The 21,686-nt window shown below is 38.3% G+C and overlaps 1 protein-coding gene across 1 annotated transcript; it reads right to left on the reverse strand.

The window, feature by feature from the left end:
* Window positions 1-1,291: 1,291 nt before the first annotated feature.
* XKR9 (XK related 9) lies at window positions 1,292-11,297 on the reverse strand (the record flags this gene model as incomplete). The annotated part of the gene is given in 4 exon segments (XM_080364302.1): window positions 1,292-1,935; window positions 3,007-3,230; window positions 10,999-11,276; window positions 11,280-11,297. Coding segments are annotated over 4 exon segments (1,164 nt in total).
* Between the last annotated feature and the right edge of the window lie 10,389 nt (window positions 11,298-21,686).

The raw sequence follows: 21,686 nt of genomic DNA on the forward strand, positions 1-21,686 counted from the left end.
CTGCCAATCAAAATGCTAATAGATCTGGTTCCTGGCAAAGTTTATCAGTTTATCTTATCTCTAGTCTCTTTTCTCAAACCCTGTTTCCTCCCTTTGCCTGTGGCTACTCTAACTGCAAAAGTGAGTTATTGGAAGGGGAAAGGAGGGGAGAGAAAGAGCCCCAGTTTTCATAATTCAGATTTAAAATGCAGCAGCTCTGAAAGGCTTCCCCTTCGATTTTATTTCTGAAGAAGCTGTGGCTATCAACCTTATTTCCTTTGTTGTTTATTTAGCGTTTGAACACGACTGAAATGTTGTCTAATTTCATTCTGCCTTCTGCCAAAAAATCTTGATGGATGAGCTGCTCATTTCATCCTTTCCCAGCCCCTGTGAGTTTAACGCATCAGAACAGTTGCTTCTCTCTTCTCCAGTGACAAAGACAAAAGAAGCTGCACCACTGCAAACCTTGCCTAGCCCCCATTTCAGTGGAAACCAGCATTTAAAGTATTACACCTGAGAACTCAAAGGAGACAAATGCTTCAAGGAAGATAGTTTTTCCTTTATATGCAAGACTCTTGTTGCCATCCATAAATCACTCAGGTTCCTATCACAATTCAGAACAACAAGCTGGCATCACCCCTAAAGACAGAAGGTTGCGTGAAAGATAAACAGAACAAAGGAATCATTAAAACACCTAGAAGATAAAATACTTGAAAATATCTCCCCAAATTTCCTTCTGGCAAGACAGTGATTGAGCCATAAATCAAAGCTATTCTTCTTTAGGGAGTATTTAGGGACAAGCCAGTATGGTTTGTAACTGTGCTCATCTAAAGAACCACAGCTCTTACAGTAATGGGAAGAAGCAAACAGAGATAACTGGTCACTGACCCCAATTACTTCAATTGCACTCCCCTTCCAGCAAGAAAAGTAAGCCCTGTTTTTAACAGAATCAACATAAATGAATAGAATCTGTCTTTAATGCTGGCTTTCATTTTATTAACTTTTAGCTTTTCTTATATTTTATTTGCATTGCTAATAACTAAAACAGCAAATTGTGTTGGATGGATAGATTAAATTGCTTCTCTTTCAAAATTAAATTTGACTCGCACAGAGTTTCATGTTATAAAGGCTTTGTACAGCATCACAGAAAACAATAGTTATTTAGAGGAAATAACTTCAGTCCGTTATGTAGTACTCAATGACGATACACAAGAAACAATGGCAGAGAGACTGTCCAGCAGGTATTTGCTTTGAAGTAAACACACACACACACACATACACACAAACACACACACACAGAAATCTATACTGTTCATTGCATTATGAAATTTTGAAATCTACTGGTTTTCACTCTATCTTTTTGTTCTGCCTCTCCATCAACTTCATCCGAGCATGCCTGTGGCCTGCAATAAGCAGTGGGATGAAAACATCTATAATAAACAGCAAGGAAAATAATACCTAACACCAGACTAAGAACAGTTAAGATACTCACAATGATAAAATATATTCCCTTGATAACAGAAGGTTTCCAAAACATATACACAAGCAAAATACCTAGTGTTACAACAGTGTGAGTGGCATAATAAATAGAAATGCAACAGTTTGTTTTTCTCCCCTTTATGTTAAAAAATGTAAAAATTAGAATTATTCCAACAACAGTTCTGTACAGATATTCCATCTTCATAGATTTGCAAAATGTCGTATGTTGTTTCAAAGTCCAAGTGAAGCCACAGATCCAAAGAAATATCAGCAGAATTACAGAACTTCTAACACTTAGTAGAGTGATCAGTGAAATACTGAGTATCCAAGAAGTGATGGTAAACAGTTTATAGAAGAGATAAGCTAACTTGGAAAGCACACGAAATTCATCTTTATCAGGCAGAGATTTTCGTAATGATACCTGGTAATCAACCGTTGAAATGGAGATACCACAAAAAGACATAAAAATGGCAGCATCTAAACAAAACACAAGGATTAATGTTAAACCTAAATAAAATACAATTATTTTACATTCTTATTTCTGAAAGAACTCTTGGACAAGTTCAAGCTTTTTTAACAAATTCTTTATAGCATCTTATATTTCCTCTATGCTCCCAAATAAGTCACTTTGATTTATAGGCTCACTTTAGCTACCTAAATCTAGTTATGTAATGCTGTTTGGGATGCCTAGGTTATCTTGCCTGGCCTCTGGCCATTGATGGTTTCACTTAAGTTGTGTGTCATATTCGTCATCCCCGTATGCAGATACTTAGAAATTCCCAACATATTGTAAATAGCCCATAAAAACTTGAGTTTCAGCAACTGATATTGAATCTGGGGTGTATGTAATGTAGAAATCTATAACTAAGACTTGACCCTTCATATGGTCATATTTAAGAAGAGGTTCATCTGAACATTTTTTCTGAGTACTTATTTAGTCCATGGACTATGAAGGAACACTAAACAGCAGTGCAGGTCTCTCCATTTGGTTAGATAAATTCCAACCCTGAGTAAGTCAATGTCTTGTCAATAATGCCACTAGGTTCAGAGCTGGACATGGTACAGCTCCTGCCTTGCTTCTGAGAGTTGAACCAGTATCTCTTCGTCATAATGCTGACACATCCTTAGTTGTTTTCTGACTCTGTCCCTTCATCTGTAATGTGAATGATGTCAGTGACAGCTCACAGGGCTGCTCTAAATGTATTACTTATTTCAAGATGCGTAGCTTGCAGTTTTAAAAGAAACTGTAAGCAAAAGTGCACAAAACAAACTGCTCTGCAAATGATATACTAATTGTATTCAATAGATTATCTTCAAGTGATGTATCATTATGTTTCTATTAGGTATTATGACTTGTTATAGTGACATCTTCCTTCTTGTGGATTTAGCAGAATGAACCATCTACTAGACAGAAATTATATTAATAAAAGCAGAGTAAATACATAGTCAAGTGTATGTTTTCCAAGGTATGTTTAACATGTTACTCAATCACATGAGTTCTCTTTTTAGGTAAGATACTCAACTTGCAAATTAAGGAGAAAGACTCACATTGACAGAAATTATTTTTGCTGTGTTCCATGAGGATGTATATCTGGACGAAAAGCTGTGGCGTAGTCTCAAGAAAAGTCTTGAATACTCTGAGCGTGTTAATATCAGTCACTACATCAATGACTTGTTTTTGAATGAAGTTGGGAGGGTCTGTTTCTGATGCATCTCCACCACTGTTTTGTTTAAATGCAGCTTGGCAGCCATACTTCAAAGCAAACCAATACCTGTAAAAAGGGAGACTTGATTAGACAGCATTTTTAAAAGTGAGTTTTCTCACTTCATTCTCCATTCACATTTTATCTTTGAATGCAATCCAGCACCTTCTGCTAAGATAAAATTTAGTATAGTATCTGCCTGGTACCAGTGATATCGGATGATCATTTATGACCAGTGATATCAATGCAATGTAAAAACTACTCAAACAGAATGAGACTTGCCTGAATAAAGATTACAAGCTTTATTTTGCTAGGTTCTTATTTTTTTAAAGTACCGTATTTCTGAAAATTCCCTTAGCATCTCTTCTCAGTCTATCTTTGAGATATCCATTCACTTTCTTTTTACCCTTTTAAGGGTATTAGTAAATATCCAGCTGTGAACATCCATATATATAAATATAATAAAGATCCATAAGCCCCAGGCATAATATCTGATGAACTGCAAACATACAAAAGGCTTTTTAAAAAAATCACTACAGTATTTATTTCTAAATACTTAGGAAGTCTTTCGTTTTAGAAAATTACTTTCAAGACACATGGATTTCCTGGGATGACAGATTCTATAAATAATCTGAGTGGTTCTACATGAACAAGCCATTTGATTTGGCAAATGAGTACATCTGAATGACTTTTAGAACAGATCTGGTTTATTTTCAATTAAGCCTAAATGAGCATTTCCTCTGAAAGAGCAGTAAATGCAAAAATATACATAATTAGTTAGTCACAACCGGTGTGCATTCTGTGGGGTAAAGAACCATGTCTGTTCAGTATATCTCTAATGTCATGCTTAGGGATAAAAAATCCCTAGCTCTTATTTCCATTTTCAAGGTCTTTACTTCAGGCCTGGACGTGGACATAAGCACCTTAGAGGGAACAGAACACTTGTGTTTTAATCAAAAACTATTTTGGTAGTTACGGGAGGAACCAGCTGTTGTACATGGTAATCTTTACAACTTAGGAAAACAGGATGGTGGCTACAACCTGGTGTAGGACCAGAACTCCAGCTGCTGGAAATCATAGTATTTCTGCTGCTCCTAATGGACTCACACACAGAGACACACAGCCCTGGTGAATTATCTGAATCATTGCACTACTGCTTCAGAAGCCAAGAGATGTAAGCAATGCTCTTCTCTATAACAGATTAAACAGGGCAATTTAAGAAGAAGGTGTTTTCACAGCTAAAGAGCTTTTTCCAGTAGAACTGTTCAGCAGCAAACAAAGACTGTTACAAGAAGTATTCTCGTAACTATGCATGTAAATTCTATCTTGAAGCAAAGCAAGGCTTGCTCTCTTCTGCTGGTTACTTGACTGTAAGTGGTGCGTAACACTGGCTGGACAGACTGTAGGTGAAATCCCATAACTCTGCATCACCACAATACATCATTATTAGTGAGGCGGCATAAGCTTTGCAAGGCCTCAGGGCTGAGACTTGCCAGGCTTGCTCTCTATGAAATTTTCTTGAGCTGTCTGTGACTTTGTTTTGCTTGGGTTTTCTGCAGAAAATTTGGTGATTTCTTCCAATTGACCAGGTGGTTAATTTGCTTTACTTTTGTTCATTTTTGTCTGATACAACCATAGTTTATAGAGGTAACAGTAACAAGCAGATATTCTGTATTGAATGAGCTATTTATGACAGACATGATGATGTAGGATGGAGAAATATAGTCCTGGTATGACAGCAGAAGTCCTGAGATGTGGAGACAGAGGATACAGTATGAAAGAGTACATACATAGGATGATAAGGGATGGTTTGACACTGGAGACTCCATGGCTATAAACAACTCACCAAAAATCAGTTATAGAAATGCAGGCATGGAGCTGGATGAAACTACTTTTAGGGGTAACAAAAAGAACAACGAAATTGTATCTAGCACACATAAAAGGCACCATAGATACTAAGTTTGGATGTAACCTGAAGCTGCAGAGAAATAAAGAGAAAGCAAAGTCTAAAAGCATGCTAGCAAACATACAAAATAGAACCAAAGTGGATTCCGAGTGAAGAAGAGGAACCATCAACATGAAGATCATGTTCCTCCCAGAAAGACTTCAGACAGTGGTAACACCCATAATCCCCATGCACACCAGAATTAGACTGCTGACCTTAAGACCTGGAGGATCAGGGGAAAGGAGAGGAAAACATGAGGAAAAGGGACATGAACTATGAAATATGTATGTAACAGTTTTAATCATGTCATTGTTACTGAAACTTGTTATGTATAGAAGTATTCTTTCTTTTTCTGTAATAGATAGATCTAGACTAATAATGATTCTCGGAATGAGTTGTTACAATTTCACTTATACTAAGTTCTTGGCTTTACAGGTATATAAATCCTGTGTGTTTTCCCATAAACAGGATTCTGAGTATAACAGTGTTCAGACATGACTTTCAAGCCTGTTTCTGCCTATTCAGTTCCCAGATATCTTAAGCTTCCAATATTCTTCTCCAATGAACCCATTTTGAGTGTAACTGGCAGCCAAGGACAGCAACAGCAGCCCTTTTTCAAGAAAACTCACTGAGATTCAGCCAATTTTTCTAGCATTATAAACATTGCTAAAGGCCTTTCCTCTCCACAGAAGGATTTAGTCATCTGGATTATGAAGATTACATCATTCATTCAGGTCTATTTTCTGGAGAAATCAAGAACAACAGCACAAACCATCGCATGGTTATTTTACACAGCTATACAAGCCTGCTAGTGTGCAGGCTGAGCAAGGCAAGGTCCTATGCCTTAGCTTGTTTCCTACTTCTGTTCCTTAAGGCTGCATCTGAGATGATTTCAAGATTCACGCTGAAGTGCTGGAGATTCCCAATTCCCTGATCGTCCACAGGATCACACGCAATGTGAACCCCACAAAACACACAGTTGCATTTCGTTCACATAGCAAACAGGGGGCAGCAGATCACTAGACACCTGGATCCCACAAACTCATCTCCCAATAAGACACAGTCCCCTTCTGCTTACAAGGGGCACTAGGAAGAATTCCTGGCTCCTCCAGGTGTTAAAAGTGTAACACCTTCACCAGCTTTAAGGACAAAATCCTTTGACCACAGGGGAGACAGTGTCACAGGTTCTTCTGGAGCTACAAATGAGACAGTGCATGCTAGAGGAATTGTGACTTATTCCCTGGTATGTTGAAGCTTTTCCACCACAGAAGTGAGAATTGCAACCTGGAAGCAGCAGTAGCAGGTGTGGAGTAGTTATGTTACTACTGAGGGGCCTGAGGTAAAGATCCTTTGCTCTTCTCTTTGCAGAGGTTCATAGACTGCAGCCCTGCCAGTCAGGCCATACGCTGATTCTGTGAGCTGGCTCTAGAGCCATTATTTACTCCCAAAGGAAACTGTTTTCTACTTCTATGTTTTTGTATATGTATCTTACTCTTCTCTGCACAATTACTCATGAGCAAATAACTGAACTATTTGGCAAGGCATCTATAGCTTTTCCAGTTTATGAAACAATTAGTATTCTAAAACGTCTGGTTATTGCATGCAAGATGTAAACATCTGGAGAGTTTGCAATGTTTGCAAGAAAAAAACAATTGGATAGACAAATCTGTTAGTTATCCATGGACTCATTCACCAGAGCCTGTGCTTGTCCAAGCAGCAAGAAATAGAAACCATCTGCATAAATTTTGAGCTGCAGAGCTCACAGCTGAGAAGGCAAATGATCCATCTTAAACTGAAGGTGACATGAATATGTCATAAATACAGATAAATTCAGGGTTACCACTTTTTCTCCCTTGAAACTCATTAAAGAGGATCATTTTTTTTTATTAATCCAAGATATATAAGCTACTTGGAAGCCAACGGAACAAAAAAAAAAAAATCACTTCTTTACAACTGTAATTGTCATATAAGAACAGTAAAGAATTATCAGTGTTTGTAAATATAATATTCACTTTGATAGGAGAAAAAAAAGAGGGTTTCTGCTCTTGTAGTGTTGCTTTATGGAGAATACAGATGATAGGACTCCCACTTATTATAAACACTCCTTGAAACACAGCTCCACTGCCTCTCTGTTCTTAAGATACTCCTATATTTTCATCATCATTTTGTAAAGGATGACATTTGCTCCTGGTCTCCTGTAAAATTAGGAAGGCTTTGGCTCTGACTGGGAATTCACAGAGGTGACAGCTACTCGTTTTTGTTGCTTCACAGCTTCACAGCCTTCACATGTCACAGGCAAGCTGCCTTGGCAGTGCTTCCATGCCACCTGCTTCACCTCAGATTTCCACCAAGGACTTTCCACCACAATCCCAGTACTACACTGCACGTCCCATCTCATCAAACTACACCGACAAGATTTGGGTGCCATTTAGAACTTTGTGCAGGCAGGGTGTGAGACACCTGGCAACAATTATTGTCCTGTCTAACTTCTAAATATGCATAGTTTGCAGCATAGTATAAATCCTTAATCAAATGCAAATTATTCTCTGCTGCATGTTAAAATTAATTCTCTAAGTATCAAATGGCTTGAATAAAATCCATGAAACTGATGCAACTAAATCAATACTTTGGTCTGTAAATTCGTATTAAGAAAATGTGATCATTATTATGTAACCTCTAACTCACTTAAAGTAGCATTATAAACCTTCCACTATTAATTGACCCTCTGTACCCCACTGACTTGGTATCTTAAATATCCTTCTACTTATCTTGTCATGTGGAACTTCTTGTTATACACATAAATTGCTAGAGGCATGTTACCAGCTTCAGTCCTCATTTTTAATCAGTTCTTGGTTTGGATGTGACTTACCAGGTGCTAAGTCTGTACCAGTATAAACAGAACATCACCTATCTTGACTCTGAATTTTTCTCATTGTCTTTTAAAAACATGCAATGAAATAATTCCAGGTTCAGCAAAGTACTCACATTTACTCTGATGTCTCATGGATTTAGAATTCATCTTTACAAATATGCAAAAAAAATATTTTTCATCTGCTCCTGTTCAAAGATTCAGGGCATCTTGAGCCAACCTTTAAGCATCAAGAGACACAACAGCAGCTGCCAATATCACAATATGGCCTTCTATCCTGACAGTGAAGGTTATTAATTGCTAAAATTTAGTCTTCCGGAGGCATCCTTGACTGATGCTCCAAACTGCTACATGTCAGTGGACTCCAGAATTCATATGGTGCCCCAGGGAAATGTCCCCTTTTTTGACATACACTGACTGTGTTATTGTCTTAATGCTGACTGTGAAGCCACAGTCTGTTCTCAATTCTACCAGCATCTGTGTGACTCATTTAAATGGGTCAGGCTGAAAATAATTTTAGTCAGCAGAAGTAATATATACTTTAGCAACATAATTTTGTCTCCTTTCAGACAATAATATCTCATATGAAATATAATTACAGGTCTACATTCCTTCCATTAAAAGAAACTAAAGACTTATTAGATATAGAACAATTTTAATTTCATTTTTGCTCTATTTTTAACATATATATGCACATAATGTATACACACATATGATTTCCATATTGATTTCTTAGCATTGCAACGTGATAACATAACCAGGTATTCCCATTGTGCTGTGCACTGTACAAACATAACATAATTAAGTTCTCTGTCTCAAAGATGGAGCAAAAAGTGTAAAAGTCACAAGAGAGGGAAGAAGGGAAGAATGAAAGGAAGGAATGAAGGAAGACAATTTGTCAAGGTGTATTCACATCTTATGATTTCAGGCATCCTAAGGATGTATTTACTGACTAGGTACCTCTTTTCCTCTGTAGTAAATGGAGAATATATGTTCCTGCCCCAAATAACATTCTGTAGAAACTCACCTTAACAAGTACGACCCAGCTCAATCTATTTTTATCCATTGACTGTAGAGATAAAACTGAGAGACTCATTGTCTAAATTAACTGGATAAATCAGATGACTAAGAAGGAAGACGGGAGGGAGCTGTATGTGGTTACACCTAAGAAAACACACATTTAATAGGAAGTATGTAATAGTTGATCACCAAGGTACAAGCACAGAAGTCAGTGTGCTGTTATCAATTTGTACTACACAGTATGCTGTGTAGTTCATCACACTGCTGAATACAGAGGAGTGGCTGAAAGATCTTTGTAATTTACACATACCAGCTCAGAAATTTTCCAGGTATAAGTGGCTGTATAGGAGACAATATCATGTGTGCAATAGAGGACAACTGACCAAGTTGACAACACTGTCAGTTCAAAGGGCAAAATTATGTTTACTAGATAATAAGCCACTCAGAGAAGATGGGACTAATTCTGGCAGAGGCTTTGAAAATTATAGAAATTCAGTCCTGAACAGATTACAGAGAATAAGGTCACGGTAGAGAAAAGGGAAAAAGGAAATTTTCAGCCAGACATTAAAAGAGCAGCTTCTGCCATTCTACACCGTGGTTACTGGCTTAACATTTATCACCAGTTATCAGAAAGAGAGGTGATGGCTTTAATTTCCTTTGGAAGAAGCAAACTCAGAGGGGTAGGTTTGTAAGTCACGAGGAGAAGAATGGCATTCCTGGCCACACCTGAGGATGAAAAGCCTTGGGGACAGACAGAAAGGAGAGTGCCACAGTGAGCCCCAAGACATCCCTTCCAAAAGGCAGAACCTGGTAAAGAACCTGTGGCCAGGTCTTGGTGTGCCTCCCATGAACCAACCCGTGACCATGGATGTGGTTAGTGAAAAAGAAACCGTCCAGAGAAATTGAAGAGAGATTTTCTTTTTCTTCAAAATGTAGTATTTCTAAGTTTTTCTAATATCTGACACTAGAAAAATTAAATCTGTCTATAAATACTCCTCTCTGAAGTCTGAAACTTAGGATTGTAAGACAGCAAAGAGCAGGAAAGTAAAGCTGACAGACAAAGGGAAAAATAATGAGAGGAAAAAGTTAATTGTGACACTTAACAGCTTTGTCATTTTCCTTAATCCATGATAACATCAGGTGAATAAAACGTGTGTGAGGGGAATTTTTATGTTGGCATAAATATATCTTTCAATGCTGTCCATAGAATAGCATAGGAAGTTAAAGAAGGCACTTTAAATAAGTATTGTATTAAATGCGTCTGATAAGTGTATTCACTCATGTTTCTTGCATGTTGCATACATAGAATACTTAAAATTCAGAACTTTTCGCCAACATCTTTCACTTTAGTTTTAAAATAGAAGTAAAATATTGGCAAAATGTTCTCTAGAATGATGATAATGATAATTTTATAGGAAACCACCACAGAATGATAAGTATGTGGTATCTTAAACTATTCCTGGACATGTGCCTTTCAGCAAACAAAGATTCCTGTCACCATTACCTCAGTCTTACAGGAAGTACTGCTGCAAGCATTCTTACTAACTATTCAAACATTCGTCTCCTGAATCAGTGTTTTTTCTACACATGGCTAGACACTCAGGTTCAAAAATTACCTCTTACTTCAGCTGTCTCACCTGCTTAGTGTAATCCAATGAATTCTTAACATCACTTTAAAAACTTACATTTATCAGTTACAACAGTATTACTCTGTAATTAAATATGCCCTATCAAAAGGCTGATGAATCAAATAGAGTTAGGCTGTGAATGATAAAAATTATTACGGGGAAAATGAAAGAAGACATACATTTCCATCAAAACATGACATAATTCACCCCTGGCATAAGCAGACAAAAATCCATTTGCTTACCTGGAGCAATAATTGTTAATGCCAGAAGTGGTCTTGTCCCTGAAGCCATATTTCTTTACAAACTATCTTAAGGCAATATGATTTCTTATTTTAAAATAAATAAATAGATAAATAAATAAATAAATGTGCTTACCTTATAAAAATTCCACACTGAAAGAGATGAACTAGAAAAATCCATTTCAGCTTCCCAGTATCAGTACCTTCCCAATCATTTTTAAACCACTCGTAACTGAATACCTGAGTTATTAATGATGAAAGACCTCTAAAACTCAATATTAATATACTCCAAGAATATTGTCCTTGACAAAAATATTTACTAGCTACCCAGAAGTCCACTCCAATGTCAACTACATAAATTATAATTCCACCAACTAGAAAAATAAAATCGTGCTTAGTAAACTTCATCATGCATTAGACTGTCACTGTTGTCATTCTCTTCTCACTTCATGTAAAGGAAAGTCCAAATTAGTCTAAATACTTTCCTACAATGGAGTCTTTTTCCTGATGATATCACCTGTTCATAGTGCTTTATACAAAAGAAAGTTGAGCTACACATTCTTATTATGGCAAAGGGATTTGTTTTTTTCTACATTCTTCATTTAAATATTAATTAACTTCACTGATACACATCTATTCTGGAAAAGATAACGGTAAATTGTCTTTCTAACTGGTGGAGTCATTCTTCAGTACTGGTCCCTAAAAAGAAGAAGAAATACAGAAGATTAGCAGTAACAATATTTTCTTTTAAAGCATCATACAGCAATTCTCATGACCATTTAAACATGCAAGTAAAAAATGCAGAATGTACTGAGATATCAGCGAACAATCATCCCAAGAGAAGTTGCACCTTCGAACCTGCTCACGTCACCCACTCTCCCAACCATAGTCACTCTCCACTTAGCAAGCAGCACATGTGACCCAACCACATTGCCTACTGCAAATAGAACTCATTCACAGTCCTAGCTACACTTACATTGATTAAAATTGCAAGGATCCTTGTGACCTCTTTGAGTAGTCCTTAGACAACTTTCCTCTGTAGAACAGTGGTAAATGCCAGGTGAAACAGAAAAGCTATAAGGTAGTACACTCTGTCTGATTCATTTCCACCTCCACAAAGCTATAAACATTAAAATGACAAAGTCCCTTATTTCATTTGCTTATCCGAGAAAAAGCTGCTGGCAGCAATCTCAAAGGACAGTATGCAGTACATACCAAAGAACCGGGTTTGGGCTGGTGCCACCACCAAGCAGCAGCAAAGAATACATGACAAACAGCTGTGCCAGGGAACCTGGGGCAGGGGCAGGCTGTGTAGAGGCAAGTCTCCTGTGGATTTTTGTGAATTTAGGCACGCTGCCACAGAGGAATGAAATGAAACAATTGGTTAATATCTTATGAACAAAAGTAATGACAATTCTTTGCTTGTGTTGACTGGCCTAGTCTACACTGTAACCCAAGTACAACTCCAGAAAAAGAGAACTTAAGCTCTTCATTTCCTAATGAAGAGAAGTGGGAATGTAACAGCGTAAAAGGGTGCTGGGTTTCTAAACATTTTTTTTTCTTGCTTTATCTCATACTTAGGTTTCATTCCCCAGCCCCAAACAGGTCAGAAAGATCAGGTAATCCTACAGCTGGGATAGCTGGAATCCTTTCACTGTTCTTTCCTATCCTCTCCAAAAAAAAATACCACTAATATCTTTCAGATCACTAATGCAATTTATATCTAATTCACAGTCAGATTCAGGGAAGTGGACTTCAGTACAAAGTCCAGCATAAACTGAACTTAATGTTTACAAATGTTTCATAACTGAAAACCCGTGTGCAAAACAACTTAATAGTGTATTACTAGGGCTCACTCAAGAAAATTCCAAAGAAAACTGTATTTACTCTGTGTAAGAACATCATGTCATTCTGCAACTTGAGGTACCACCTTTGTCAAACTGTACGCTTTTTTTTTTGTGACAAGAACATTGCACATGGTTTTTAGAACAGATTTTTTTAAAAATCCAAAACCCCAAACAGGTTCACTATTTGTTTGTTGCAGGAAACCCAACAGTAAAAGTTAAGTCAATAACTGGATACAAACAGAAATTTCTTTGGGTAGGCAATTCATGGCCAAAGTAGGCAGTATATCAAGGTTCATATTTAATGAGTGATATTGTATTAGACACTTGAGTGACAAGGAGTAGCCTCTAATTTTGTGCCTGAACTGAATAAATAGGGTAATGGGATATGTCCCCCTTTACAGCCTCCCTATCGTTTTATATTTGGGCACTTCGCAAAGAGGAATTACCTCATCTAGGTGTTCCTGCTCTGGCAGGGGGATTGGATTAGATGATCTTTTGAGGTCCCTTCCAATCCCCAACATTTTGTGATTCTGTGATTATCATATTACCCCTAAAAAGAATGGAAGTTTTACAGGCTATGTCCAGATTCCTCTAAAACAACAGCATGAAGAGTAGACGTGAGCCAGCTGACTTCTACTTCTGACACATACACTGTTCAAACTGCTGTCACGCCAGCAATCTGCAGATCTGTCAGACATTGTGGTGGTATGGGAACCCAACAGGTAAGCTGAGATAAATGAGGAGCCACACATTTTCAAGCATGTCAGCTTGCTCACAGTCTCATAATTATCTTGAACAAGGAATCTAGTCTTGAAAAAGCCTTGGACTAGCTAGTAAAAAACAGGGTTTACATTTTGCTCATGGTAACCTAAAAAAAAATAATCTATCAGATACTCATGAATCTGTCTTCCTGAATGTCCAATGTCTTAATTCCAAGCCCAAGCACAAATACCTGCTCACAGGTACACATGAAATCTCTGTTGAAGATCTCAGCCCTTAATATCCCCTATATTTTAGGCATGATAGCACTCCAAAGAGTACCATGGTCTCATGTACCAGGTGGGGTAAAATTAGGTGCCACAGGAAAGAGTATCTTGTATCACTCAGAATTATATTGCCCACGGTCTTATGAAATATATGAGATGTAACATGAAAGGAGCAAGAAGAGTAAAGTGTCTGTCAGCCAACGTAAATATAAGCCTGCTCTGAAAACTAACATACTTCTACGGAATCATTTTGTGATAAAGCAGAAACAATAAAATGTGGTTAGCAACGCGTTCTGTTCTCACAATAAATTTAAAATGCTATTACAAAATGCAGACTTACCTTAATACTGGCCATGGATAGAAAATTTTCAGCTTAAAAAAATGTAGATTTGCATATTCACAGGCTTCCCATCCATACCCTTACAAGACCTGAAAAAGCCCAAGAAAAGTTAAAGGGCTTACTGATATAACACAAACTGAAACTAAAATCACATGGTAACCATGTGACACAGTTAATGATTTGCTACCTGTCAAGAACTGTCATTCTTATGAATATATTATAAAAATTATATTATAAAAATCCTGTTTAGAAGTTCAAGTCCATATTTACTACTAAGTTCAACACCCTCCCCACCCCACATCCCCCCCAAATAGGGGAGAGAATGGAAAGGGAAGGGAGAAACTTGGATTGAGATAAACACAGTTTAATAAAATAACAAAATACTAATAAATGGCTAGTAAATTTATATATAAATTAGAAACAGAATATAAAGTAAAAGATACTCAAGTCAATTCCTCACAAACTCCGTCCACACTGAGCAGCCAGTCCCAGGAAGCAGCACCTGGTCCCAACAGCCAATCCTGAAGAGAGAAAAGAGGAAAAAGGCAGAAAGGCCCAGAGGCCTCTGCAAAATGGCAAAAGGCTGAACTAAACATGCCAAACTGAACTCCCCCTAGCTTGGACAAAAAGAATGAAGACGAATGCACAAGAGAGAAAGCACCCAAGAGAGAGACCAGCAGATCCCAACTCTCCTTAAAAATGAAGCACGATGCTAATGGGGTGCAATACTCTTATTGATCAGTCTGGATGTCAGTCAAGCTCTGCCCCATCCATGCTCCCCTTCTTCAATGCCTCACACCTGTTGGCAGAGCACTCAGAATGCCCTTGGCTCTCAGACCAGATCAATTAAAAATATTAGCTCTGTGCTGGGGTGTTATCTCTTGTTCTCAAACTAACTCCAAATAATGACCATGCTACCTATGAAAAAGAAAGGTTTCTAACTACATGAAGAAAATTAACTCATTTTCAGTCAAACCAGCACAATATATTAATTTATTTATTTGTATATGCATTTATATATCTCAAAGATTTATGAAAAAAGAGCAATCTTTTGGGGTATATTGGAAAACTGTAGTACAATGCACTTCAAAATCTAAACAAAAAGCTTTTCTGTGAAATGATTCATCAAGATACTGCATGTGTCCAGCAAGTGATTAAAATTGTTTTCCTCTGGTAAAATTACAGGTGTTTGAAAGACCCTGCTCTGGGTGAGCTATTGGCACTCAACACACAATTTTTATGTGTGTTTAAAAGAGCTGCAGGGCACAAGGGACCAGTGTTGCAATTCAGTCTCTCTGACTACACAGCACAGGATGATGCCTGCCCCCAGCCTGAGCTTTTCTGGCTCTCAGGACAGGAGATGCAATCCTAGCAGTGTCTTCATAGCTAACACAGTATCAGTGCCTGCCTTTTCTTGTGCTCCTTCCTGCTTCCCCTTGTAGGTTGTAAACACCACAATCATAAGCCACTCTCAAAGTGCTTGAAATATCATTCTTCTCATGGCATCAATTGAAGAACAGAATCAATGGACCAAGTTAATTTTCTAAAGCTAAAAATATGTCTGAATCCAAAGCAGTACTACAGAATTTCTGGTTCAATTGCACATGGCTCATTCTTCCAAGACAACACATTGGGAAAACACCTTAGGACATCAGTGAGCCAATGCATTATCCATAACAGCCTTCTGAATAGAGGCAGTAGAGACCTGTCTGCCTGTGCAGAATCATCTCGCTGGTGATTCAAAGATAATAGGCCTACTATGTGCAGGCCAAACAAGCCCTTCATTATACTATGAACATCATGAATGCACTAATTTAAAAAGTAGTTGTATATTGCTCCACAACAAAATCCTGGTGACTTCAGAAAAGAAGCAGCTCAGCAGTTACAATGACACCTGTTTTGTCCTATAAAAGATCAAATAAATACAAACACTCCATAAGAATATAGGTTTTGTGGACACTATTTCTTTCAGTGTTGGACTAAGCTACTGTGTGCTTTTGCAGCAAATTAGATGTCTGACACCAGCATAAAACTATGTAATCTTTGCCAAAAAAACAAAAGTGATTCATTATAGCCATCCTGTCTTATATTCTCTTAACCTGATTGTTCCACTTGCATAAAATCCACTGGGATGGACTGGACCACTGTTTCTTTCCAACTTTCACTTCACTGGGACATCAATGGTTGATACTGCAGGAGTAGCTGCAGTCAAGACTGTGTCAAACTGTCTGTGGATCAGAATATCTACATTTAGCAGCTTTTACCAAGATTACCCCTCTCCATGGATCTGGGGAAGATTGGAAAAACAAATGCCCTCCATGCCTATGTTTTACCATAGGTTTCCTTTAAATCCTAAAAGGTCTCTATCAAACTTAGTGAATGATAAACATCATTCTTTTACACATGAAAAATTTTGGTCATCTATGTTCTCCCTGAATTATAAAATTCACATAATTTCGCAGCAGGGCAATAAATACATTATACACTGAGTTTCATGTATAGTTTGAAATTTTTATAGCTCCACTTCAGCTTTTTTAAATTCGTAAAGGCTTTTCGAGCTATTTGCCCAAATAGTGACTAAACTCCTACAGCTTTATACAAAGGCATCTTAAATGAGCCAAGTCACAAACTCGTTGCTGTGACCTTTGTTATTATCAAAAAACAACAAAAACTCTGTAGCACAGAGAGAGAGACAAGAATTGTACATCTGAGTTCTGGGGTGTAAAGCAAGCAGCTCACAAGCTAAATTACTGGCTGGATGATTTATTTGTTTCCTAGTTAGGCTTGCCATCAAAGAAAACACTTCTCTAAATCGTGACAAAACTGCTATGGTATTGGTACACATCTTGTTATTTGCTTTCAAATGGAATAGGAATGACCCTTTTTCTTGACTTTGAATAGTGTTAACAGGACATTGGATATTTTATCTTTGAAATAGTCAACTTATTCCAGACGTCGGAAACTAAAGTCCTCACTAGGACTAGCATAGAAATAAACAGAATGAAACTCTGAAACTCTGACCTGAAAAACCACAGGATTTCTGAAGATCTGTTGTGTAAGTCTCTCTTTACATTTGATACTTGAGCTTTGCTGTCAATTAATGGTTTTGCCATTGGTATTAATGGAAGTTACAGAAGAAAATGCATGGCTTGATAGAGTGTATTGGCTAATGATTTCCCTTCAGTGTAATACCTTCCTCTACTTTTTCATTAATTACTCCAAAATACTTGTACAAGCTGCCAGTAGTTTTCTACCACTGCTGCTACTTGGTATCCTGCTACAGCAGAAGCCTTGGTCACCTATCCAGTAAATCCAAAATTTGAACTCACATGGAGTATTTATGCTCTGAGCAGCATTAACAGAGAGATATTTAGGAGAATCTCACAAAGATACAAAGAAGCTGAGGTGGGAAGGGACTTCTGGAGGTCTTCTGGTCCAAACCTCTTGCTCAAGCAGGGTAACCTAGAGCAGGCTGCCCAGGAATGTTTCCAGATGGCTTTTGAATATCTCCAAGGATGGAGATTCCACAGCCTCTCTGGGCAACCTATGCCAGTGCTTGGTCACCCTCACAGTGAAAAAGTGTTTCCTGATGTTCAGAGGAAACCTCCTATATTTCAGTGTGTGCTCATTGTCCCTGGTCCTGTCACTGGGCACCACTGAGAAGAACCTGGCTCCATCATGTTTGCTCCCTCCCTTCAGGTATTTATATACAGTGATGAGATCTTCCCCGAGCATTCTCTTCTCCAGGCTGAACAGTCCCAGCTCTTTCAGCCTTTCCACATGATGCAGATGTCCCAGTCCCTTCATAATCCCCCTGAATCACCTCCTACAAAACAGCTGATCTGGCTTTCTACATTTGCTACACAATGCTTCCTCTTAATATAGGAATCTTGTGGTCTACTAACCCTCTGTGAAATCTGCTTCACTTCTTTTTGATTTAAGGTCTCTTTACTCATCTGTGTGCCAGGTAACAAGCACAAAAATACAATAAGAAAATATCTGCAAGTACCAAGAAATAGCTCCAAGATTTGTATTAAAATAACATGAAAACCTACCAACCAAAAATCCTCTCAACAAGATTTCATGTGCCTATGTCTATGAAGATAAGTGTCTCAAGAAATTTTCTATATACTATTCAATTGATTCTGTCTAATTATCACAGAATTACATGCTTATGCTTACACTTATTAGGCTATTACACAGCCACAGTGGAGAGGCATTTATCCTCAACAATCATGCTTACATTGGGGAAGAAAACCAAGTGGCAGAACTCAAAGGTTTCTTGAGCACTAAAAATGCAGAGACTATGTGGGATTTTCAAAAATACCAAATTGCATTTTACTATCTCATAGTTATAGAAAATTAATCCACCATCAAATATCACATGGTATTTGAGGAACAATCACTTTAGGCTCCTTAAAACTCAGCTTTTTACTTTTTTATTTTTTTTTAACTAGTGGTCTAACATGCCCTGTTGAGAATATTTTTCCTCTCAAAATTTTGTCTTAATAACATAAACCAGTCAGTAAACCAAAACAACTTGAGGCTGTACACTCGTATTTGCTTGTACCGCAGAAGGGAGTATAATAGTAAGACTTTCACTACGTGCCTATTAACCCTTGTATTATAAGAGAAATAACAATTTTTTTAAACTGATAGGCTTGTGCAGGCAATGAAGATGATAGTAGCAGGTAAAATGTGCACTTCGTTCCCCAAAGGCACCCACTTCTGCCACCTACAGACGAAACAGAGTCACAGCTCTTGCCTAATAGAAAATGTATTATTTTACTACAGGACACCAAAAGCAGTAATAAAGATTTCCCAGGGAACAAGTCTGCAGACCCGAAACATTTTTTCATTTAGAAGACAAAAAAAGTCTTATCATGTTAAAAGCACCTGCACCTTACTGTTTCTGAGTTTTCAATGACGTTAGACTCCAGGTAAATAATTTCAGAAATCTTCACTAATCTTGCAGAATTTTCTTAGAAATAGGAAACCACTGAAATGTAAAACTTGTATTTGCTTAAGTAGTGCCTTTTTCTAATGGCACAGCAACTAAACTTTACTTAAGGCCTGAAAATGTGTTGAATATACAACCAAATAGGATACACACATGCTACAAAATTACCATAATAGGGTACCTCATGATTAGGTAAGTTCAGGTCTAGTGACAGTTTCTTATAAAACAATATACAGGAAAATGATATGGGAAGACACTGGAATATTGCATATAGGGGTGTCTTGCTTACTTTATCAGCATTCCTGCACACAGAAAGGCTTCTTTCATTTAACCTTTTCTATTGTATTTAGTTCATGCTTAGATGAGCTTGAAAATTTAAAAAAAAAAAAAAAAAAAAAAAGAAGTAATGGTTTTATATATCAAATAAGTAAAGCTTAAGTAAAGCTTTGATTTATCAAACAGATCCAAAAAATTTTCTTGAAGGCTTACATATAGGGATGGCCAGTATCTGTACTGCGGCACCGCCTGTGGCTTTTGTGCTGTCTGGCAATTTACAGCTGCAGCAATCAAAGTCCAGGAGCAGATTTTTTTTTAATTGCTGCATAATACAGGCCTGCACAACATACTGCTGGCAAGCCTCTGGTGTGTGACAAAGCAAACCGTTTGGCTGAATGGGTGACCGTAAGGTAAGGCATACTGTTTGTGGAGTTGAAGGGTTAGCTAGTGCTCCCAGTGTACTAGCTGCAGCCAAATTAGCACTGATGAAACAGCCTAGAGGCAGGCACGCTGCTGGTCCCTGGGCTGTGAAGATGCAGCACCGCTGTCTGACCAGGTAGCTGCAGGGCACCATTTGTTCTCTGACCCTGGAGGCCAACTGAAAATCCATAGTCATGAGTCAACACTAGCAAGCGCAGCATGCTCTATGTAAGAGCTGCCTCCCTGCTTTTTGCCATCCTCTGCCTCACACTGCCCAGGAAGCCAAATGCACCAGATGGGTCTGTTGCAGATTGGGAACCTGCAAGGGGAAAAGGAGCAAAGAGACAGAGCGTTAGAGGGGGGAACACCTGTTTGTAATGCATGGCAAGATACAGACCTCTGTTAGTATGCAGAAATCTTCAATAGCTCATCTCCTGGCATGTATTGCAGGTATAACTTGACCACACTAGAGTTTCAGCAAACCAAAAAGTTTAAGCTTTGAATTTTCATGAAGTTACAAAGTCATCTTGAAGCCATTGGGTTCTGGTTTTCAGTTCCATGCTCTAATCCAAGATATGTGTATCTAATGAGTGTTTTGGAAATTTGCCTCTCAAGATCATGTTTGGGGATTTCTTCCCTAGCAGAAAACAGTGGAAACCTGTTCTGTTTGCCCATGCAAATCCTAGAAACAGCCCCAGATGGAATATAAGTGTTGCAACTCTATTTTTATATAGTGAAAAAACATTTAAGAAAACAAACAAACAAACAAAAACCCAGTGTTTTTTGCTTTGTATTGCTATGGTCACCTTATAAATTCACATGTATTTGTTATGAGTAATATATAGCCTCTTATACAGGCATAAAACAATTAGATAACATTTGAAATTCTAATATTGATAAAGTGGCCCACAGTAATATCACCTGCTTTAATTTCAGGTTAAATCATCTTTATTCTTCATATACAGGTACTTCAAGGAGAGGATGAATCTGCTGTTAATTTCTCTAAAATGCCAAATGAAATGCAATTCATCAGGGGTTTCAGAGGGGACACTGCTAAGCCAAACAGGTGAATTTCAGCACCTTGCAGGGTCTAGAATGAATGCTGTTTTCAAACACAGTATTACTACTTGGATGACAGTGACAGAATTTCACAGGATCACAGAGCAGCTGAGGTGGGAAGGGATCTCTGGAGGGCATTTGCTGCAACCTCCCTGCTCCAGCAGGGCCACCTACAGCCAGTTGCCCAGGATCATGTTCAGATGGCTTTTGAATATTTGCTAGGATGGACACTCCACCACCTCCCTGGACAACCTGTGCCAGTGCTCGGTCACCCTCACAGGGAAAAAGTGTTTCCTGATGTTCAGCAGGAACATCCTGTGTTTCAGTTTGTGTCCATTGCTTATGCTCCTGGCACTGGGCACTGTGACAGGACCAGAGGCGATGGCCTGTGACAGAGCCTGGCACAATCCTTTATGCATCTTCCTTTCAAATATTTATATACATTGATGAGATCCACCTGAGCATTCTTTTTTCCAGGCTGGACAGTCTCAGTTCTCTCAGTCTTTCCTCATAGACAAGATGCTCCAGTCCCTTCATCACCTTAGGGGCAATTTGCTGGACTCTCTCTGGTATCGCTCCGATTTTCTCAAAAATGCTGAATCCTACATAGCTCCTATATGCCATGCAGAAGGATATATAGCTCCTATATACCCTGTGAGCATGTTCTCAGATGGCTGACAGCCAGCTGAATACGAGCCAGCAGTGTGCCCAGGTGGCCAACAGCATCCTTGTATCAGGAATAGTGTGGCCAGCAGGACTAGAGAAGTGATTGTGCCACTGTACTCGGCACTGGTGAGGCCTCACCTTGAATACTGTGCTGTTTGGGATCCTCATCATGAGGACATTGACGTACTCAAGTGAGTGCAAAGGAAGGTGAAGAAGCTGGTGAAGAGTCTGGATCACAAGTCTGATGAGGAGCAGCTGAGGGAACTGGGG

This window comes from Nesoenas mayeri, assembly GCF_963082525.1.
Source record: "Nesoenas mayeri genome assembly, chromosome: 2".
NCBI lineage: Eukaryota > Metazoa > Chordata > Aves > Columbiformes > Columbidae > Nesoenas > Nesoenas mayeri.